Source organism: Octopus bimaculoides, chromosome 4, assembly GCF_001194135.2.
Source record: "Octopus bimaculoides isolate UCB-OBI-ISO-001 chromosome 4, ASM119413v2, whole genome shotgun sequence".
Taxonomy (NCBI): Eukaryota; Metazoa; Mollusca; class Cephalopoda; order Octopoda; family Octopodidae; genus Octopus; species Octopus bimaculoides.
Genome location: NC_068984.1, coordinates 23,458,632 through 23,483,361, shown reverse-complemented (window position 1 = coordinate 23,483,361; position 24,730 = coordinate 23,458,632). Strand labels below are relative to the sequence as shown.

Sequence of the window (24,730 nt, the reverse complement as noted above, 5' to 3'; positions counted from 1 at the left end):
AAGCGGACGTTAAACGATGATGATGATGATGATGATGATGATAGATATATTATGATATGATATGGCATATCATATTATATCAGTCTACTCTGTGGAGTGGTTGGTGTTAGGAAGGGCATCTAATCATAAAACCCCTGCCAAAACAGACACAATAGCCTGGGGTAGTCTTCTCCTTGGCCAGCTCCTGTCAGCTGTCCTACCCATGCCTGCATGAAAGACGGATATTAAATGATGATGATAATGATGATGATGATGGCATTTCTTTGTGTCTGAAGATCATGAGGAAGTGCAGCAAGCCCTTAAGTGACAATATAAATCAATCCTTGAATGACAGGCTCTGGTGCACTTGGAGCAAATACGTAGGCTTTGGTCAGATGTGGGGGCCATGATGATGACTCTTTTCTTCTTTGGCATTTCTCATCTGCCACAATTGCTCTGGACTTCTCAGTGTTGCTTGTAGCAGTCTGGATGCAATCTTATTTCTTTATTGCCCACAAGGGGCTAAACATAGAGGGGACAAACAAGGACAGACAAAGGGATTAAGTCGGTCCCAGTGCGTAACTGGTACTTTGTTTATCGACCCCGAAAGGATGAAAGGCAAAGTCGACCTCGGCGGAATTTGAACTCAGAGCGTAGCGCCAGACGAAATACCGCCAAGCATTTCGCCCGGCGTGCTAACGTTTCTGCCAGTCTGGATGCAATCTTGCAACACTCTGTGTTGTGACTCCCTTCTCACCCTATCAAAGAACATGGTAAACAAAAATACACCCACACGCACACCACCACCACCGCCACCACCAATACTATCAACAGCATCATTGTCGTCATCAAAATCATCATTTTATGTCTGCTTACTGTATACACAGTAAAGGGGTTGGCTTTAAGAAAGCATCCACCCATAGAAACCATGCCAAAGCAAACACTGTAGCATGATGCAGTCTTTTGATCCATTGAATCCCTTAATATTTCCCTGCTCATGCCTGTATGGAATATGGATGTTGTTTTATTGATGATGATAATGATGATGGTGGAAGACTATATTGTCCAGTATGATGTGATTTGTGAGAGATTTGGCTCCTGTTCCTAGCAAATTGAGAAATAACATAGTGGCTCTCTCATGACTCATATCTTGAACTGTCTTCCATCTGAAACATGAGAAAATAATATTAAATTCTAACATGAGCACAACACCTCAAATTTCGAGGAATGGGTATAGTTGGTCACATCTACCCCAGCACTTGAATGGTATTTATTTTACTGACCCCACCAGAAGGGTGAATTGCAAAGTTGACCCAACAGGATTGGAACTAAATTTGTAAATGGATGTAACTAAACACCACAAGGCATTTACTGATTCCATCAATTTACTATCCTCAAATAAAGATGACAATTATTATTCATTGCCTAATATGTTTTTTTTTTTTCATTATCACATTCCTTTTTTACTTACCTTATAAATATAGCATGTGTGTTTTAAGACTATTTTATCTGTTGAAGCAAATAGGATTTGTACCGCATGTAAGATCTAAAGGCAGGCCTCCATCAGCCATAGTTGACTTTGTGATTGCTTCTCTAAACATGAGCCTGGGAAAGCATTACTTTGTAGAAGATTAGCAGTTGCCTATGCATACAAATCTCCCCTACCCGTGCCACTGATGTTTACCAATAGAGAGGCACAAGGCTGATTCAGCTTGTCACCAGTATCATCACAGGTATCAGAACACAAAGAGCTAGAATGGATATTGTAAAGTGTCTTGTCTGATGCTCTAACATGTCTTTTTAAGCCACTGACTTTGGAAGGCTGGAAGACAAAGTTGACTTCAGTGGTATTTAACCCTTTTGTTACCGAATTATGTTGAGATGCTCTGTGTTTCTTTCAATTAATTGTAAATGTAACAAAGAATTTAGTAAAATAACTTAGTTGTCATTAAGCTAGTGATGGGACGATAAATTGCAACTAAGGTCTGATGGAAGATTTTAATTCAGAACTTTTGAAAACAAGACATTTGTACTACAGAACCAGAGCCAGTTTCAGCTGGGTTGGTAACGTAAGAGTTAACTCAGTGTGTAGAGAATCAGAACAGATGCTACTAAATAATCTATCGAATGTTTAGATGACTCTGCCAATTTGCTTTAGTAATTTCTATAAATATTAAGATAAAAAAAAAGCAAGCAAACACTGAGGTATTTTCTACTTTAAAACTGATAATTAAGTATGGGTTGAACATTGAACATATTTAGTGTAGACCTATTTGTGATCCCACTTCTAGTGATCACCTCTTGTGATTGTCATTTTTCAGATGGACAACAGTTCAAGATATGAGTCATGATTGCATAGTTTATCCAATATAAAGTATGGACATACAAGAGGTATTATGGGATCACATCTAGGCTCACAGAGAAAGTAAATTTCATAAGTGGAAGATGCACGTGAGTATTTTGTGATAAGAATTCATGTGAAATAAAAATCCCTCTGATACTCAGGAGGCTCACTAGAAGTAGTTGATAAATAGCGTTTGATGGCACCTGTGCCCAGCGTCGCCTTCCTGGCACTTGTGCCGGTGGCACGTGTAAAGACATTCGAGCGAGATCGTTGCCAGTGCCGCTGGACTAGCTCCTGTGCAGGTGGCCTGTAAAATACACCATTTTGAGCGTGGCCGTTGCCAGTTCTGTCTGACTGGCCTTCATGCCAGTGGTACGTAAAAGCACCTGCTACACTCTCGGAGTGGTTGGCGTTATGAAGGGCATCCAGCTGTAGAAACTCTGCCAAATCAGATTGGAGCCTGGTGTAGCCATCTGGTTCACCAGTCCTCAGTCAAATCGTCCAACCCATGCTAGCATGGAAGGCGGACGTTAAACGATGATGATGATGATAACCTTATTGTTAGTGGAGTTGGATGTACTGGAAGCATAGTATACTTGCTTTAAATGGATAAAGTAATATTATAATTTAGGTAAATGTTCTCTTTTCCTCAAATGCATTAGCATTTCAAATTAGCATTAATGCTCTCTGCATTGAATATATTAATCCCTATTTAACTGTCCCTCAATAGGATTCAACAAAGCAACTTCTGTTCCCTCAATCAACCTAATCAACCTATTCATTGCAGAAAGCCAAACTTTCATTGAAGTCTGTTATCTTAAGTTCAAATTCTTTCTTCTTTATTGTCATCGTCATCATCATCATCATTATCATTTTACCTCTGTTTTCCATGCTGCCATGGAACAACATTATTCTCAGTATTTAGTGTTTTATTTTCTGAGTTCAAATTCCACTGGGGTCGACTTTGCCTTTCATCCTTTCGGGGTCGATAAATTAAGTACCTGTTGCGTACTGGTGTCGATCAAATTGACTGGCCCCTCTCGCCCAAAATTCCGGGCCTTGTGCCTAGAATAGAAAGGAGTATTTAGTGTTTTATGTTTTGAGTTCAAATTCTGCCAAGGTCGACTTTGCCTTTCGAGTATTTAGTGTTTCAATTGTAGTTATTATTATTGCTTATTACTTACATATATTGTTGCAACTTTCACTAGTTATATATATTAATTTGTATATGTTCTCATGTATGTGATGATATCTGTACCCATGTAAAAGAATGTTGTCAATTGATAAAACCATTATCATATTAGTCAATCATATTTTCAGATAAAATCTATGTAGGTGAAAAATACGAACAACTTGAATGAGGAAGCCTTTATGTGATCACTCTATGCTAGAAATAGAAGCCAAATCTCTTTTAAATCATACCACTGTACCTTTAAAAAAGACATATGAGATGATCATGGATGGGACACTTTTGCTTATAGGTGAGGGCTGTCTTCGGATTAAGCAATAACAGCAAATCTCAGCACTTCAGAGTAATGTGGATTGCAAGAAGGATATAAGTTATTTAGCTTGTAGTGAGTACCTCATAGTGATATATTTATGGTATCCTTGTGATTTGAATATAAATCCTCAAACTGACAGTTTGCTTTTGTCAACTGCCATCTAACACGAGACAGACTTGCATCAAGCTACATCATCTCATTTGCACCAGTCAACTTGTGCACCTACTTCATCAACAGACATACATCTTCTGGTACAACAAACCATTAATCCACCTGGCTTTAGCAGACATGCCTGTTATCATCTATTGCCTCAATTGGCAACATCATCCACTTTCTGATCAAATAACTAGTGCAGTGATTTATTCAAATTAAGTGTAATCTGTTGATAAAAATCCTACTTTATCAACAGACTACATCAGCAATTTTATAAGTAATCAGTGACTCAGTCCGATGCTTTATTCATAAATAATGCTGTTAAGAAGAGCTGATGTGGAAGAAAAATATCGCAGTGGAATTTCCTTGGAGGCAGAGCTTACCAACTGGTATTAGTACCAGTAGTTGTCAGGTATGCAGCCCAACCCAGAGAAGCAGGGTTATGACTTGCAGCCCAACCCAGAGAAGCAGGGCTATGAATTGCAGCCCAGAGATGTAGTACTTCAGAAAAGGTATTAGTAGTCGCAGTAATTTTGATTATTGTCATAGTGGTAGTAGTTACAGCAAACATAGCAGCAATGGACAGTAGTCATTCATAAGGATAGCAAAACAGCTGTCAAACCCTCAATTCAGTAACCCAGATGTTGCCATATTAAGTAGTGACCAGCTTAATGATCACAGCAATAACTTGTAGAGCTGTTGCTGGACTATTCTGTACTCACCTAACTACCTTTTGCCAATAATCTAAATACTTGTCTTTACATAACAAACAGCTTTTTTATAATTGATGCTAAACCTTTCTCTTATATGTCTACTTTCTTCCTCACACTGCACAGATGCACAATATAAAGACAGGCATACACTGATATTTCCATGCATACACGCATACATATATATATATATATATATATATATATATATATATATATATATATATATATATATATATATATATAACGTGAGAGAGTTAGGGGTTGGGGGTTCAACCCACTAAGGGATAGTATCTATCCAGTATACTGCTGGGAGGGTACCCAATTATTGCTACACTAGTGCTATACTAAGTGCAATCAATGGGAGCGGGTAAAAGTGGAGGTTTTACCCCAAATTTGTATAACAATTAGAAAATGGAGGATAATATGCTGAACCCAACTACTTGCAGACGATGTGTCCCGTTGAATTCATTAATTTAATTCATAGCAAAAGTGACAAAAAAAGAAAGAAAAAGAAAGAAAGAACCAAAGCACAGGTGTCTATGGCAGACTATGTTATTTTGCCAACCTGGTTTACATATAGAAGTACAAAGTACATAAGGAGTTAGATGATAAACAATTCCTTATGTACTTTGTACTTCTATATTGGCAAAATAACATAGTCTGCCATAGACACCTGTGCTTTGGTTCTTTCTTTCTTTTTTTGTCATTTTTGCTATGAATTAAATTAATGAATTCAACGGGACACATCGTCTGCAAGTAGTTGGGTTCAGCATATTATCCTCCATTTTCTAATTGTTATATATATATATATATATATGATTATCATCATTTAAAGTTTACTTTACATGCTTGCATGGGTGAAACAAAGCTTGTTGAGGCAGGTAAGAGTTGACAAGAAGGGCTACCAGTCATAGAAAATCTGCCTTCATAAACTCTGTTAATGCATGCAAGCATGGGAAAATAGATGTGCTGCGGCTGCTGCTGATAGGTTTCTGTCAATTTCCACTTACCAAAGCCACTCACAGGATTTTGATTGACCCAGGGCTATGGTAGAAGACACTTGTGCGAATGTCATGTAGCGGGACTGAACCTGAGACCATGAGGTTGGGAAGTGAGTTTCAGAACCATACAGCCATTCCTACTCATTAAAAAAAATTTTTTGAATACCCTTAGAGGGATTTTTTGCCTATTTGTTATTTGCATTATCTCAGCTGATCAAATTTTATCAACTTCCTATATTACATATGTGAGACCCTACCATAGTGTATCTAGAATGACATTATCTAATGCAGGGGTTTTCAAACTTTTTGACTTGCGGACCCCTTTATATTTCAGGCTTTACCTTTATAAACGCTTATGAAATTTATACATAAATATTTGCTTAAAATAACATTTATTTTTACATTTATTTATTTAACAGTATTTAATAAACAGGTTTATTGTCAATTAAAAGATTTCGATTAAAAAACATGTATAAAATCAAATTGCCCATAAAAAGTATTTGCTGTCCATGGACTCCCTGTCTTCTCCTTGCAGACACCCTTGCAGATCCACGGACCACAGTTTGAAAATCCCTGATCTAATGTGCCCTTGCTTTTTTGTAAAATAACAGGAATTTGTTATCTGAAAAGATTTTGGCTAGTATTTCTTGCAGTTAGAGCAGCCACATAAAACCCCTTTCATTCTTTTGCTGTTGTAGATATATGTTGACATCTCTGTATTGTTAATCTCTAAACATGATTATGTCATATATATATTTAGTTACTAAAATATTTATCTCATGATTTTTTTGTTTTGCTATAATTTGTTATTCTGTTGTTAGTTTTACAGTTACATTTCCCTATGAAACTGTAAACAAATCTGTTTAATACTTGTGCAATTTCTTCAGCATTTTAATTACTACTATTGTTTTAGTAGTCTTAGGCGCAGGAGTGGCTGTGTGGTAAGTAGCTTGCTTACCAACCACATGGTTCCGGGTTCAGTCCCACTGCGTGGCACCTTGGGCAAGTGTCTTCTACTATAGCCTCGGGCCGACCAAAGCCTTGTGAGTGGATTTGGTAGACTGAAACTGAAAGAAGCCTGTCGTATATATGTATATATATATGTATGTGTGTGTCTGTGTTTGTCCCCCCCCCCAACATCGCTTGACAACCGATGATGGTTTGTTTACGTCCCCGTAACTTAGCGGTTTGGCAAAAGAGACCAATAGAATAAGTACTAGGCTTCCAAAGAATAAGTCCTGGGGTCGATTTGCTCGACTAAAAGGCAGTGCTCCAGCATGGCCACAGTCAAATGACTGAAACAAGTAAAAGAGTAAAAGAGTACTTTCACTGCACAACAAAGTGCAACTCTATGCTTAATGGACACGTGCACTATGTTCTTTCTGTGTTGATGTCTGTTGTATCAATTGAAAGTACTCTATGTAATATATATTGTGGTGTTAGTAGAGCTATATTTTATTGCTTTTGTTATTTGATCTTCTTTAGCCTGCAGTCTTTTCTGTATATGGTACGAGTAAATCTTTTATGTATTTGTCTGCCTCTTTTAAAATTATTCCTAAAATACCTGTTACTATAAGGACTGTTTCTACTTTCAATCACATTCTGTTTATCTCACTTTCAAGATCTTTATATTTGAAGTGTTTTTCCATTTTGTTTTGAGATGCATTATCATCTGTTAGGATTGATACTTTGATCAAGAGATAGTACCTTTCCTATTGGTCTATGGCAACAACATCTGTCAGTTTGCCTTTATCTCCTTTTTTCTATGAATTGAAATATGAGTATGGTTACTTTGTCATTCTGGCAAATCCTAGACTATAGTCATTTTGTCATTTACTACTATTGATATTTTATGCATGTTGAGTATATGTAACTGTCTGCATCTTATTGAATCATTCCCAAAGCATTGAATATTATAGATATTGTTTCTGTTTTGACTTACCACATTTTGGTTATTTCTAGATCATGAAATTTGGATAGTTTTTCCATTTCTTTTAAAAATGTATTTTCCATCGGTTATAATTGGTAAATCATTTGTGACAATAACATTTGGCTGATATAGCTTCATCCCAAAAGTATGATCATTTTTGTCATTCTCTGATACCTTTTCTGGTGTGTATTTGTACCACCACTTTTTCTGTGAGTTTGTTTTTGTAATGTACTGGGTTTACCTTTTCCACAGATTCCCTCCACAATAAGAAATCAATGTATGTGTGTGTGTGTGTGTGTGTGTCTTCTGTTTTTAATCATTTAAATTCTTCCTCTGAAGAAGGAGCTGGTTTCTAACAAAGATACAAAACAACATCTTTGGAATGTAGATGACAAAAACAATGTCACATTTTAAACCTGAGAAAAGTCTTGCATAGTTTTGCCATTCTGCTTACAGATCGTATTTGTAATGTGTGAATTAGTTGGTTGATTTCTTTTTCTGAAAATCCAAGTTTATCCAGACTGACAGTTAAGCATAAGAGGTTGAAAATTAATTGGGAGTCTTTTAGATGGTTTATTTTTAAAGGCTTAATCAGTTTCACAGATTTTTCTGATTTTCAAAAGTTAAGTGAGATAGAAAGACATGGAGTTATGCTGCAGCTGTCTTGCTTCTGACTGGAGTTTGAAAATTCTCTCATTTTCATGGAGAGAACATGGTCAAATTAATATCTGTTTAGGATACAATTTGATTGACAGAGGATAGCTTAGAAATTTTTGTATGTCTGCATTAATGCCATGTGACAATGTTTTGCTGTAAGTTAAGGCTAATATAGTTGAGTAAAATATTTAATGACAGTTTCAAATAATCAAGACTCTCTAAATTTAATGTCTTGTAATAGAGTGGGCAGGAGTTGTTTATGTGTAGACACATCGCTAGATATATTCACTCAACTGTGTCATCCTTAATTTGCAGTGCAAAAAATAGTGTCACATAAGAAGACCCATCAAGCCAAGTGAGACTGTAGTTGTGGCTGATATCAGTGTTTTGTAACTGGTGGTACATAAAAAGTACCCACTACACTCTTGAAGAGGTTGACATTTGGAAGGGCATTCAGCCATAGAAACTGTGCCAAATCAGATTGGAACTTGGTGTAGCTCCCTAGCTTACCAGTTTTCAGTCAAACCATCCAACCCATGTCAGCATGGAAAACGGATGTTAAATGATGATGATGATGATGACATTAACTTACAGTGTGAAACTTACAAAAATTCCTGAGCCTAATCACTTGACCATCCTCTGTTAATCATATTGTATACTTGGTTGGCACTCCGTCGGTTACGACGTTGAGGGTTCCAGTTGATCCGATCAACGGAATAGCCTGCTCGTGAAATTAACATGCAAGTGGCTGAGCACTTCACAGACACGTGTACCCTTAACATAGTTCTCGGGGAGATTCAGCATGACACAAAGTGTGACAAGGCTGGCCCTTTGAATTACAGGTACAACAGAAACAGGAAGTAAGAGTGAGAGAAAGTTGTGGTGAAAGAGTACAGCAGGGTTCGCCACCATCCCCTGCCGGAGCCTCATGGAACTTTTAGGTGTTTTCGCTCAATAAACACTCACAACGCCTGGTCTGGGAATCGAAACTGCGATCCTATGACTGCAAGTCTGCTGCCCTAACCACTGGACCATTGTGCCTCCACTAAATTGTATACTAAACAGATACTAATTTGAACCATGTTTGCGCCATAAAAACAGAAGTTTTAAACTCCGGTCAGAAGCAAGACAATTGTGGCATCGCTGCATCTCTTTCTATCTCACTTAACTTTTGAAAATCAGAAAAAATCTTTGAAACCAGTTAAGCATTTAAAAATAAACCATCTTAAAGACACCCAGTGCATTTTCAACTTCTTTATTCTATATTTCTGCCTGTGTGGAATAAAATGACTTCCTTTTCTCTCTCTCTCTCTCCCCTTCCCCCTCTCTCTGCACACACACACACACACACACATATATAGTCACCATCTAACCCATGCCAGTATGGAGAATCGATGTTAAATGATGATAATACATGTATATATACATATGTCTGTATGTATGTATTTATATATGTATACGTGTGTGTATATATGTGTGAGTATGTTTGTGTTTCCTTCTCTTGACTTTGTGTTATTATTGTAAATGAATGTCATTTGTTAATAATATTCTGTAAAGATATATCTGACCATAGGGAAATGTTATTTTGCTTAGAAATAAGTAAGGGTTGGTGAGAGTAAGGGCATCCAGCTGTAGAAAATCTGATTGACCCATGCAAACACGAGAAAGTGGATATTAAAACACTGAGGAAGATGTTAGATCTTGTAATCTCTCTAGCAGCTGATACCTCCTTGTATTCATGACCTATATAATCTGATTCCTTCTTGTATTCATGGTCTATATAATCTTTCACTGATTGATTTTGGGTGGTGTATTCTTAAGGAAGGCAATATTTTTCTTGCTTTGCTGTATAATCTTATTGTTATTTCATTTAACTTCTGATTGAAAATATTTATTACTGTAGCTTATTGCTAGAACAGCTCGACAAACTACTACCACCACTGCTGCTGCTTTCACCACTACTATGTTTTTTCTTTGCATTTAGAGTCTCAAAGCTATTCCTGATGGATAAAGAAAGTCGGAGTCTTGTGCAAGAGGAAAATTCTGTATGTAATTATGAAAGCAACCATGCTGATACTCCAAGAACATCTTCCATTGATGAAAATCAACAAAGCTTCAAAGTCTATAAGAGACGGTGGTACATTCTTTTTCTGTTTGCATTTTTTGCATTTACCCAGTCTCTCCACTGGAATACTTGGCCTCCTATTGCTCAAACAACTAATGAATTGTTTGGTTGGACAGTTAGCAATGTTGCTTTACTCACTAACTGGGGACCAATCACATATACTCTTTGTGCTTTACCTATATCTTGGGTGATAGAAACCAAAGGTAATATATTACTGTTGTAATTATATTTTCAATTTTGTTTTATAATGGCTTGATAGGCCATAGAGGATCATAAAAATGGTGCATAAATCCTAATGCTAGTTTATTACAGGTAACATTATCAAAATGTCTGGAACTAATTAATCACAAGTAGGTGAACTGAAGTATATAGACTGGCGCTCCATCGGTTATTATGATGAGGGTTCCAGTTGATCCGATCAACAAATCAGCCTGTTTGTGAAATTAATGTGCAAGTGGCTGAGCACTCCACAGACATGCGTACCCTTAACATAGTTTTCAGGGAGATTCAGCATGACACATAATAGGACAAAGCTGGCCCTTTGAGATACAGGTACTACTCATGTTTGCCAGGTGAGTGAACTAGAGTAATGTGAAATAAAGTGCACTGCTGATTTTTGAACTCATGACCTTACGGTAGTGATCTAAATACCCAAGCCACTAAGCCATGTGCCTTTACTTGAAGCATATAAAGACAAAAATAAATAACACAATCTTTTCGTTTGATGCTCCACTTATTCTTCCATGCAATACCCTAATGTGTTGGCACTCCGTCGCTTATGATGTCGAGGGTTCCAGTTGATCCGATCAACGGAACAGCCTGCTCGTGAAATTAACGCGCAAGTGGCTGAGCACTCCACAGACACGTGTACCCGTAACTTAGTTCTCGGGGATATTCAGCGTGACACAGTGTGACAAGGCTGACCCTTTGAATTACAGGCACAACAGAAACAGGAAGTAAGAATGAGAGAAAGTTGTGGTGGAAGAGTACAGCAGGGTTCGCCACCATCCCCTGCCGGAGCCTCGTGGAGCTTTAGGTGTTTTCGCTCAATAAGCACTCACAACGCCCTGTCTGGGAATCAAACCGCGATCCTATGACTGCGAGTTGCTGCCCTAACCACTAGGCCATTGCACCTCCACAATACCCTAATAATACAGCTGATAGTAATGATTGCTAAGAAATGCATCAAGTTCACAAATTCTGAAGGAGTGGGTATAATTGATCTGACTGACTTCAGCACTTCAGCATTTACTTTATTAAGTGTGTTATTTGGGGACTTAAAGAAATGCCTGTGGCAGACCTGATCTCTCATCACATTATTCGGTCAATCAAATATACTTTGTCTACTCAGCCACTTCACTGTCATTGTTATCATCATTATCATCATTATTTGACATCCATAATCTGGCTTGGGTTAGATAGTTTGACTGGAGCTGGTGAGCCAGAGAGCTATACCAGACTCCATTGTCTGCTTTGGCTTGGCTTCTACAGCTGGATGCCCTTCCTAATGTCTATCACTTTACAGAGTGTACTGGGTACTTTTAATGTGGCACCAACATTGGTGGGGTTACCAAGTAACTTGCAAGACAAAGACCCTTGACTGGGAGTGGAAGTAGTATTGAGGGAAGTGGCTTTGTGTCAGTTGAAAGGTTAAAGTATAATAGAGGAATAGTAAAAGGTGTCTTGCTATAAAGGAGATACTTGGCTACCCCAGCTGGAAGAGAAAGGAGAGAAAAGAGAAATAAAGTTAGAGAGTAAGATAGGCAGACAGAGTGATAGAGGGTTGCATATCTTCATTCTGCTTTCTTCTCTTCACTCAATAGAAAGTCATATCGTCAACTTTGCCTTGTATCTTCTGAAGCTTGATAAAATGAGTACTAGCCCTGGTTGGTGGACTCACTGAATTAATAGAATATAAATAGGATATCTTGCAGTAGTTATTCCATCTTTTTTTTGCATTTTGATGGGCTTACCTGTGTGGTTAGACTTAACTTGTCACCTGTATTAACTCTGCCACCTGGTCCTTAAGTACCTTTAGCAGAGTCCAGTCTATTGCAAGGATTCAGGTCAGGTCTCCAATTTGAGGATCCCTTGCTCCCTCCCACCAATCTTAGAGGCACTGTAAAGAATTATGAGCATTGCTCTTTCTCTTGATTTAGCAATAAAATAAAATAAAATAAAAATTTCTAGAAGGGGCCTTCAATAAAAACTATCAAGCCAGTCTTCTGAAAGTTTGTTGATTTTTAATAAAGGTTTGTATCTCTGAAAATATCCTTGTTACCAGTTTATTGTTTACACCAGAGGCTGGCAAATTTCTTTTATCATTGACCCTCTTCATAACTTATTGACTCCAATCATGTAAATTTCTAAATTAAAATTAAAAGACCACATAAGTAATAAGAAATTTTTTGATTTAAACTCAATAATTCCTTCGTTTTTTTATGTCATTGCTACTTTTTAATAAGAAATATTTAAAGAAATTTAATGAAAATACTTGATGAAATCAATAAAAATCAATAAAAATACAGTTTTAATATATTGATATAGTTGGAGTATCAACCCCTTGATATAGTTGAAGTATCAATCCACATAGACCCCCACACCCAAGGGTCAATAATAACTACTTTGCTAGCTACTGGTTTACACTGTCTCTTTTTGCTTTCGTTTGGACTGTTTCTCAGAAGAGTGTTTTTACCAATTTATTTGAATTTCTACTCAATTCATACCATATGATCTATCTTCTTGCTGATTAATGTTACACAAATTATCTAATCTCTGCTTAAAATATTTCTAACATTTTAATTAATATTTAAAAATTTCTCCTTGTATTTTTTTAAGGACTCCGGACAACATGTCTCATCACTTCTTTATCTCTTTTCCTTGGATCTGGTATCAGAAGCATCACATTAAAGACCCCATACATTTATTGGTAAATCATTTTCTTTCAATTGTTTGTCCAATACTTACTCTAAAAGCTGTGCAGGTTGTGCAAGCCATAAACGAGAATTCTGCCAGGAAGGTTACAAATTGTAGTGAATTTAGTGAGGAATTTAGTATACAGGTTGATGTTTCACAAGGGTTCTGTTTTCAGGTACCACCTGCTATTTATTATAATTTTTATGACTACAAAAAGAGTTTTGGATTGATTATTTTTTGTGTGTGTGTATGTGGGGAGGTGGTGTGGCATGAGAATTCTGATTTTTCATAGGTTTTCATAGCAAAAGAGTTGTAGCAAAATCCTATAATCCTGAAGCACAGACTACAATCCAAAACACTGAAGGTACTCCTAGTAAAGACCAATGTTCTAATTAATAGGAAAAAATCTCATCTCATAAATAGCCTTTGGGTATTCAATGCGTATAATGGGTTCACAAAAGGTAGAATGGGATCCTCCGGCTGGCTGACAGAGAAACAACACTCTAGGAGTAATTAACAGTGGGAGTGTCCATAAAATGAAGTCTGTGACTTACTGGAGGTTGTTGTAGGGAAAGCTTAGTAACTAGGGTAAGCAAAGGGTAGAACAATTACAGAAACTGTTGCTTCTTTGTGGCAAGAAGTATTCTGTAGGAAGTATGAATATAAATATGGTGTATGGTAGTGTGACATGAGCATAAAATATGGGAGATTCATTCATTCGTTATCATCATCATTTTAACATCCACTTTCCCATGTTTGTATGGATCAGATGAAATTTGTTGAGACAGGTTTTCTATGACCGGATGCTCTTGCTGTCACTACCCCTCACCTGTTTCTAAGTAAAGTAATATTTTCTTGTGACCAGACCTGTTTCACACAATATTGGAACTGAACAACATTGCTTTATAATAATCCTGCTCATTTACAACTATGGCACAATGTCAAGACAAGGCCCCTGCCCATGTGTTAACATCATCCATCCATCCATCCATCCACATACATACATACATATGTGTGTGTGGGGCTGTGTGGTTATGAAGTTTGCTTCTCAGCCACACAATTTTGGGTTCACTCTCAGTGCGTATCACCTTGGGTACCTGTCTTCTACTATAGTTGCAATCTGACAAAAACCTTGTGAATGGATTTGATAGACAAAAACTGAAAATACCTATTGTGAATGTGTGTCTGTGTGTGTGTGTATATGTGTGTGTGTGTGTGTGTGCAGCATTGTATCTCCTTGTCTTGACAATGTGTGGTAGGTATAAATAAGTCATACACACAGTGTCATTCATTTCCAATATTCTGTATAAACATGTCTGGCCATGGAAAAATATCACCTTGCTTGGAAACAAGTGATGGTTGACAACAAAAAGGGCATCTGACCATAGAAATTTGCCTCAATAAACTTTGTCTGATCTGTGCAAGCATAGAAAAGTGAATGTTAAAATGTTTGATGTACCATGTGCTGTTAATTGAAGGGAGTCGTAGTATAGGAAGAGCAGACAATACATGGGAAGAAGTGAGGTCAGATTTGGGTGTCATGTCTCTCGGAAAAGAGACTAAAAATTATGAGGGTTTGATATATTGTGTATGGTAGAATCAGCCACCCTAGCACGAAAGGAATAGGAATTTAAAATGATTAAGACATACATAACCTTATTTTGGAATTAAACTTAGTGCAGTGAAAGGGAAAAGCTTGGTCTGCAATATCTGCTCATTAGTCACTAGTGGGGCCAAAAGTGTAAAGTATTGTCTGAGTGCACGGTGTTCTAAATCACCAGTGATGGTCTTGCTTGGTTACAAATGAACAGCTATCATCATCATCATGTATATATTTCACTGTAGTATATTGCAATTTAGACATAGTGATCTTCAGCATAATTTCCTTGTAGTGTTGACATTAGTTTTATTTTTTCTGTTCATTGTTGGTGTGAAATGGTCCATGATATAATGTTTTTCAGTTAAACATAGTTTACACTATTCTGAACTGTTGCTGAATGGAGTAGCTCTGTTCAACCTAGACCATGAAATATTGGTAGACTAACCCATATTTTATTTCTTTTTTTGCCTGATCTTTGAGAGGAATATAGTATTTTCTTTGTAACTGTATTTAAAATGTGTTGGTGTTATCAGTTCTTAGATGAGTTTTTAATATAATAAACTTAAATAATATTCAAAGTGATCTTAATTTTATTTTTATTTAGGCTCAGTAATGTGGGCCAAATCATAATTGGCTTTGCAGCTCCATTTACAATCTCAGCCTCCACAGCTTTGTCCTCAGCTTGGTTTCCAATGCATCAACGTTTCACAGCAACTGCCATTGCTAATGTGTTTCTTACTCTAGGTGCTTCAGCAAGTTTGTTTGTTGGTAAGTTAGTCTCTTATTTTTAATCTCCCTTGCTTTCAAAGCTTACTTAGTGTTTGTTTGTTCATTTTAATGCTGTTTTCTTTTATTTGTCAAGGTCCATTGGTTGTGTCTACAAACGCCTCCATTAGCAACAGTACCTCTAACCACAGCAGGTGAATATTGTTTTGTTTTTTTACTCAGGTGTCAAAAGTCTACTAAAAAAGTAAGGTATGCGGCAACAGAATTAGTTGGATCAACCATGATATATTCATTTGTGGTTTTGTAATTGGTGAGGGAGAAAAGGCAAATTACACCTGAAAATAAATTTAAATTCATTGTATGCCACATCTCTCTCTGGCTGGCTCTCATTAGTTTTCACTCACACACTAAATCTCACATGTGCTGGTTCCCAGTGCCACACTCTAGTACACTATCTCAGCTGGTGAGCTAAAGGACATGATGGGCTGGTATTGACACAGCACCACCAAATGGATTGTGGAGGTGCCCCCTAAAGCCAGAGTGGAGGGATCTCAAGAAGACTAAGTGTCTGTGTTTGAAGGCAACCCACACTGTACTTTGTTGACCTTGGCTAACAGTCAATAGAGACAACTCCACTTACAGTCTATTTCCCAAACACAAGTGATTGGGCTTTTGGCTAGCACCCTGTCCATGGAAGAACTTCAAGCTACGAAAACAGTTCAAAGAGCAAAAACATAGCAGTCAGGGCAATGGTCATTTCCTGCAGGGGACAGTATCATGAATTGAAAGTGGGTGCAGACTGCTCCAGCTGGGGTGCTTTGACAGTTTCATGTGTTGCCTGATGTTGGTGCACCTAAATTTGAGGAAGTACAGTCTCACTATATGCTGTACAATTTTCTACTCTGTCATTTTAAAGTAAATACGTTTCACAGAATATAAAATTCAAGTTTCAAAAATCTCTCTCTCTCTGCTCATGCTTGATGGGTTTGGGGTCATCCCATGTTAGTGGTCCCAGAGACATAATCATGTGTAGAGCCAACCAGGTCCACCAGTGCCCCGATACGCGTGTCTGTGGAGTACTCAGCCTCTTGCACAATAACTTCACGAGCACTCTCATTGAAACTCTCATTGTCATAATTGATCGAGTGCCAGTTAGTGTCTCTCTAGATGAATATCTCTCTATGTGAGTCATAATATCTTTTGTGAGTGTGCATGTACAGTTATGCCTCAATGTACAAGTTAATTTGTTCCTGAAGAGTGTTTGTAAAGTAAAAACTTGTAAAGCAAAGCAATAATTTCCCATAGTAGCAATGTTATAAATCACAATTCGTTCCCAGAAAAATATTTTACCTATACAATTTATGGTATTTGTAAATAAATGGTAAGAAAACAACAGTAGAATGTAAAGAATATTTCATGTAAAGCAAAAAGAATGTCAAGATCATTTATAATAAGTGGCTGTGTGGTAAGTAGCTTGCTTACCAACCACATGGTTCCGGGTTCAGTCCCACTCTGTGGCACCTTGGGCAAGTGTCTTCAAGTATAGCCTCGAGCCGACCAAAGCCTTGTGAGTGGATTTGGTAGACAGAAACTGAAAGAAGCCCATCGTATATATGTATATATATATGTATGTGTGTCTGTTTATTCCCCCAACATTGCTTGACAACCGATGCTGTTGTGTTTACATCTCCATAACTTAGTGGCTCGGCAAAAGAGACTGATAGAATAAGTACTAGGCTTACAAAGAATAAGTTATGGGGTCGATTTGCTCGACTAAAGGTGGTGCTCAGCATGGCCACAGTCAAATGACTGAAACAAGAAAAAGAGTAAAGAGTAAAGAGTATCATAATAGTTTTCTGAATCACTTTCACTCACACTAGACTTGCGCACATCATCACTTGTAAATGTGATCGCCAATTCACGAGCACTTGTAGACATATTTGTAGATTTCTTTTTAAAAGAAGTCCAGAGTGGTTTGCTTAGAAGCTTTTTTTGCTCTCTATAAATTTCTTGGTAATGTGCAGAAGCATTTGTTATGATAAGGGAAACTTTTGCACTTCATTCAAAATTTGAATCTTGTGCTTGAAAGATAAAAATTGTAAACCCAGGGTGTCGTAAAGCAGGTCCTTGTAAAGTGAGGTATTACTGTATTTGAATGTATATGTGTATGAGATTGTTTATCTATGTGTTAGAGTCTTTTTGTGATAGTGTTTTTCTGTATAATATTAATGAGTTCACTTTTTGAAATTTCAAACAATTTTATTGCATTTCTTTTATAGTTTCCCTGTGATAAATTCTTCAGTTTATGGTGAGTAACTCTATATTGACATTAATTATAAAAAAATTCTGTCAAATTTGAAACAAGTGAACAATAAATTATATGACTATTAATACATATACATACGTGCACGCACACACATGCACACACACACACAAGTGCCAGGGTATGCTTGCAAGGAACAGGGATCAGGGCATAGATGGAATGGTTGAACAAGGAAGAGGGAGGTGAATTATGGCAGGTGCTGGCAGGGTATCACCAAGGAGTCGTGAGTCAGGAGGGGGAATGCTGTGACTGGTGAGAATCTGGGTATATAGAGGGGGAGGGGACAGGGGAAGCAGTGATGCAGTGAGTAGGGTAGCAAGGGCTGGATTGGGGAGTAGGAAATAATCATAGTGTATGAAGAGGAAATGTGAAGAAGAAAAAAGAAGAACTTCGGGAAGGGATGTGGGGGTGTAGTTTGGTTTGTTGGGGTAGGGTGTGTGATTGTTTTATTGTGGGACACAACACTTCTAGAACTCTGGTTTGCTGACGTGGGTGGGTCTTCTCTAGATCCTCATATTGCCAGACATCTTGGTTCAGTGTCATTTCCTCTGTGAGTCCCAACATCTTGAGATCAGTCCTCACCACTTCATCCCATGTCTTCCTGGGTCTCCCTCTTCCACAGGTGCCATCCACTTTCAGTGACTGGCACTTCTTTATACAGCTGTCTTCATTTCATATGCATCACATGTTCAAACCAATGTAGTCTCCTCTCTTGCATACTATATTTCATTCCTCTTATGCCCAACTTTTCTCTCAACACATTTGCACTTTGTCATTCATGCACATTGACGCTGCACATCCAGCGGAGCATACTGCCTTCATTTCTCTCTATTCTATGCATGTCCTCTGCATTCAGAGCCCAAGTTTCACTACCATGGAGTATAGCTGTTCATACACACTAGCATCATACAGTCTACCTTTCTCTCAGAGAGCATCTTTTTGTTGCCAACAGAGGTAATAACTCTCTGAACTTTCTCCATCCTATTCATATTCTAGAAACAATACTTTTAGAGCATCCACCCCATTGCTAATTTGGTCACCTAGATAACAGAAACTATCTACTACCTCGAGAGAGCCTCCTGGACATTTGAGAGAATCTAACTCCTGTGTGCTCTTAATGCTTATTGTTCCTGCACATCTGCCACACACAAAGGTGACTTTACCTGTTAATCTACCTGTGATTCCACTGCATTTCATATGTGTCCATAGCTTACATTTGGTGCAGTGAATGGAATTACTTCTTATTTCTTTCCTACAGATTGAGATGGGCCATTTGAACTCAGAATATAAAGACAGACAAAATGCTGCTAAGCATTTTGCCCAGCATGCTAATTGATTCTGCCAGTTTGCCACCTTAGTGACCAGTAGTGTTACCAATCCATTAGGGGCTGGCAACAAGTCGAGCATCTGGCTGTAGAAAATATATCTTAATGAATTCTGTTTGACCCGTGCAAGCATGGAAAATGAATGTTAAAGTGGTGACTATTTAAGTAACTGTTTATTTTAGTTGACCCTTCCCATTTGCAATGCCATTTTTATCATAGACATAGTTAATTGATGAAGGCCTGACTAGGATTATATTTGAATGTGCCACAAGTAAATTCAAGGACATAGCTTTTAGAAATATGATTATGTCAATAATATTAATGGATTGTAAAGCAGCAAACTGGCAGAATCATTAGCACACCAGACAAAATGCTTAGTGGTGTTTTGTCCATCTTTAGTTTCTGAGTTCAAATTTTACTGAAGTTGATTTTGCCTTTCATCCTTTCTGGGTTGAAAAAATAAGGACCACTTGAGCACTGGGGGTCAATGTAACCGACTTGCCCTCCCCCAAAATTGCTGGCCTTGTGCCAAAACTTGAAATCAGTATTTATAAATTGTGTAGAAATAGAAGCACCATTTGAGTGTGGTCAATGCCAGTCCCACCAGACTGGCTCCCATGCTGGTGGCACTTAAAAAGCACCATATGAGTGTGGTTGATGCCAGTCCACCTGACTTGTCCTGTGCTGGTAGCATGTAAAATGCACCATTCGAGTATGGTCATTGCCAGTGCTGCCTGACTGGCTCCTGTGCCAGTGACATGTAAAAAGCACCATTCAGGCATGGTCAATGCCAGTTTCAAAAGACTGGCTCCCATGCTGGTAGCACATAAAAAGCACCATTCGAGGGTAGTCAATGCCTGTACCACCTGACTGGTCCCTGTGCCAGTGACACGTAAAATGCACCCACTGCACTCTCAGAGTAGTTGGCGTTAGGAAGGGCATCCAGATTTGCCAGATCAGATTGGAGCCTGGTGCAGCCTCTTGGTTTGCCAGTCCTCAGTCAAACCATCCAACCCATGCCGGAATGGAAAGCGGGCGTTAAACGATGATGATGAGAGTGTAAAAGTATATTAATAGCACATTCTGGATATACATCATTTACACATCAAGGGCCAATGAAAGAACATTAAAGTAGTTGCTTAATCTGCTAGAAATAGCAATCAGATATCCTTTAAGTCATCTTTCAATGCCTTAAAAAAAAAGGGAAGAACATAGTTGATAATGTAGTCCTAGATACTCTTAAAACGAGGGAATGTCATAGCTGAAATGTCTTTGATCATGAATATGCTCAATCAGGGCTGACCAAGGGCTAAGCATCACTTACACATATATGTAAAAAGTAAACATCAAGATATATTATTAAATTTGAGTATTTGCTTTACAGAAGATCACTTAGAAAAAGAAAGAATTGAACTTAGGACTCTTCTCTTTTCAGGTCAGTATGATAATATTTTATCTTCAATACAATTTTGTTACTAGATTCTTTCAGTCATTCATCTAAAGTTCTTCCTCAATTTCATTTGAAGATATTGTGCTGTTGTGAAGTTTAATAAAGTTTTCATTAAGTGATACAAGACACTATTTATAAAAATGGGCCAGAATTATGCAAAAAACTGTGTTAGAATTTTACTTAACCCATTAGCATTCAAGTTACTCTACCAAATCTAATACTTATTTATTCACATTGTTTTGAATTAATCATGTATTGTCTCATACCTTTGAGATTTCGATGAGGTTATTGTCTTTATTTAGAACTAGCAGAGATACTCGGCCTTGCTCAGGATTAAAATGGCATAGTCTTTTTATTGTTTTACTTGTTTCAGTCATGTGACTGTGGCCATGTTGGAGCACCACCGTTGGTCAAACAAATCGACCACAGGATTTATTCTTTGCAAGCCTAGTACTTATTCTATCATTGTCTTTTACCGAACCACTAAGTTATGGGAATGTAAACACAGGAACATCGGATGTCAAGTAATGGTGAGGGTACAAACACTGACACGCACGCACACACACACACACACACACGCATATATATATATATATATATATATATATACATCAAAATTGCTGATGTGGCTGATGACAGTACCACCTGATTGGCACTCGTAATTTGGATGGTGTTAATATAATTATACCTATCCCCAAATTTGAAGCCTTGTGTCTTTGTTAGTGATCAGTATTAACATTTCTGTATGGGCTGATATAACTTACCATTATATATCTAAATCCAGTACCATTTCATCTTGACAATTCTTTCTCATCTCTAATAGTTCTTCAGTCTCCATTTTCTCCGTGTGTTGTCCACTTCTGTTCATTCTGCAACAGCTAACTGTTGCCAGCAGAATTGTCTCCCCTGCTATGTGTGCTACAAGTTACAAATTAGTTACATGACCAAGTGGGTACTTCGGTTGAAATAGTCTTGGCTTCAAACCATTCACTTAGTAATGACGATGACAACGGCAAAAAATATAATGGAAAGAAAGTAATAATGCTCTGTTTCTTTGTTCTGTATCCTATTTTGAAGAGTTTGGAATGTCTGCAGTCATTTTCTTTCTGGTTGTTATCTACTTTCCTAATAAACCACCATCACCTCCCACAATGTCAGCAAGAATGGAAAGATTAAACTTCACAGAAGGCATCACGAATCTAATGAAGTAAGATTTTATTTAGTTGTTTCTATGGGTTAACTCTTTTCTGAGTGTATAACACTCTCTTATGGTTCATTTATACTACTCATTCTCACGAAGAAGGTATGCTACCATAATGCCAATTTAAAAAAAAATTTGAAACTATTTATTAATGTAATATATTGATATATTAATTATTGAAACTATATATTAATGTAATTTTAATAGAGTTAACAATCTTCTTTTTAATTGTAAGCAGTTACAATAGATAAGTTTGGCATATTCAGTAGGAAGGTGTCAGTTCATATGAAATCACGCATTGTTCAGTGTTCAGAACAAAACACTAGATAGCCCTTGCTTTTATTTGCCTGCCAACAGAACTATTAATGATACAAGTTTTGATAACTTGATAGAGTAGAGCTAAGCAGAGTGTTGTTTGAAATATAGTTTGGTTTTTATTCTACCAATATTGTTGTTGTTGGCACTCCATTGCTTACGACGTTTGGATAGTCAGTAAGTAATACTATAAACAGTAATATATCATCTCATTATTGTCATCATCTCATTATTGTCATCATCTCATTATTGTCATCATCATCATTGTTGTCTTTTTATGTCTACTTTCTGTTTTGGCTTGAGCTGGAGAGGTCATCATAATCTGAGTCAGTTCTTATAAGGGGGTTACGTCCCTCCTAGATAGGTTGAAGGACCACATTTCAATTGCATGTCCCAGTATTTGGCAAGGTTTCTAAGGCTAGATGCCTTTCTTAATATCAACTACTTTACTGAGTGCGCAGATTAGAGATTTGTTGGTGTGTGGTACTTCGCTATGCAAATACAATATACTATAAGGTATATTATGCTTTCATAGGTCAGTACTATGTTCTATTGCATCAGCAGTCTTCTTACATTATTTTGTTACGGTTATTTCTACAGATATTCTATGGAAATTATAACCAGCACTGATTTTTGCTACAACATTTCATATTGAGATGTCAGATGTAAACAGACAATGTGATCAGAGACAAAAGTGGGTAATGAGTGTATATGCCATATTTCAGGGGTTGTTGCCTCGTCTTCGGCACTCATCTAATCCACTATTGCATCCTAACTCATTGCTTATATAGCCATCGCATACAGTAGTGTTAAGTTATTGGATACACCAACTTACATATTAGACGCATTCCTGGGTGTGGTATGTAAACATTAAAGATTTGTATGTACGTGGTACTTCATCATGGATATACCAATTTACATATTATTCATGGAAACTTAGTATACCTTACAGTATACCTTATAGTATATTATTAAAAATTTCTAAGTACCATGTACCTAGAAATCTTTAATAATTACATACCAGCCTCCAGGAATGCGTCTAATATGTAAATTGGTATATCCAATAACTTAACACTACTGTATGCGGTGGTCATATAAGCAATGTGTTCAGGGGTGAGAATGGGTTAAGTGAGTGCTGAAGGAGGGGCAACAACCCCCAAAATATGGCATATACACTCATTACCCACTTTTGTCTTTGATCACATTGTCTGTTTACATCTGACGTCTCGATATGAAACGTTGTAGCAAAAGTCAGTGCTGGCTATGAGTTCTATAGAATATCTGTAGAAATAACCTTAACAAAATGAGTGTACTGAATACTTTTTATCATGGCACCAGCACTAGAAAAGATTAAGTCCTCAATAAAGTAGGACTAACAGGTTCTTTTGACCTTACATTATCTCTGCTCATTTGCCAATCGCTTTACAGAATATACTGGGAACATTTTACTATGACAACAGCAGAAGAGAAGTTGTTATGATCTCAACAATACTAAAGACTAATACTGACTCTGTGTCACCTATACTTAATTGCCAACCAATTTACAGTATTTATGACTGCAGACAGTATAACTTATTTATATTTATTACCATAACTAGTATTGCAATGCTCCTTTATTATATCTAAACATGAACAAATATATCTAACTGATGTCTTTTTTCTATTATTTATTTACCTTTTTCAGGAATTACAGATTCTGGATGTTGGCTGCTATTTATACACTTTGCTCTGGTGTCATTTCCAGCTGGTTAGCAGTCATCTATATCAATTTAAAACCTCATAATATTTCACAGGTAAAATTATCAATTCTTTTTATTTGAGAAGTCTTATTTTTATTGTGTGCTTTCACTGCTCTACCAAGTCAAGGCATTTTGTGCCTTGGGCAGGTGCTGTCTTTTGTTTTAGTTTGTTATTTCTACTCTCTGGAATATGTGTTATGCTAGTGTAACCTGTCAAAATACCTTTCTTAGTAACTCTTGAGAGCTTAGAGAATTTTGATGCTTTATTATCTCAAAGTAGACAAAACTCTTTTCTTTCATTTGGATTATGCAAAACAGGATATCCTGATCAAATTTGGAGTTTGTCTCTGTTATGTCTCAATCTACTGCTATCTAGCACCTTCGGATGATCTCTACTCAACCGCTACACAACTGCTACTCGACTGCTACTTAACTGCTACTCAACTGCTACTCAACACTTACCAGGACCAGACTACCTCTATTTATATGTCTTGGGAGATCCTACTTCTTCGCTTGGGGGCGTCAACACAACAGTCTCCATCAAAATAAATAAGGGAGTAGCAAATATCATCATCATCATCATTTAACATCTATCTTACATCCTGGCATGTAGACCTGACTTACTAATGGGTCCTTGGTGTGCCTAGGTATTAAAAGTAAGCACAAATGGCATTTAGAATTTGTAAATGCTATTTGTGTTTACTTTTTATTGTGTATATATATATATATAT

General features: G+C 37.2%; 1 protein-coding gene across 2 annotated transcripts in view; it reads left to right on the top strand.

Moving 5' to 3' along the window:
* The first annotated feature begins 2,285 nt into the window (after positions 1–2,285).
* Positions 2,286–24,730, top strand: part of LOC106876807 (solute carrier family 49 member 4) — a 38,054-nt gene continuing 15,609 nt past the window's right edge. The window contains exons 1-9 of one of the 2 annotated variants that reach the window (XM_014925528.2): positions 2,286–2,430; positions 10,264–10,607; positions 13,243–13,333; positions 15,525–15,688; positions 15,783–15,840; positions 17,926–17,954; positions 20,679–20,729; positions 21,822–21,951; positions 23,945–24,053. In XM_014925528.2, the coding sequence (XP_014781014.1) occupies positions 10,283–10,607; positions 13,243–13,333; positions 15,525–15,688; positions 15,783–15,840; positions 17,926–17,954; positions 20,679–20,729; positions 21,822–21,951; positions 23,945–24,053 (957 nt within the window). In that variant the 5' untranslated portion in view covers positions 2,286–2,430; positions 10,264–10,282. Of the gene's footprint in view, positions 2,431–4,310; positions 4,491–10,263; positions 10,608–13,242; positions 13,334–15,524; positions 15,689–15,782; positions 15,841–17,925; positions 17,955–20,678; positions 20,730–21,821; positions 21,952–23,944; positions 24,054–24,730 lie in introns of those variants that run through there. The other variant, XM_014925521.2, reaches the window with a different exon arrangement.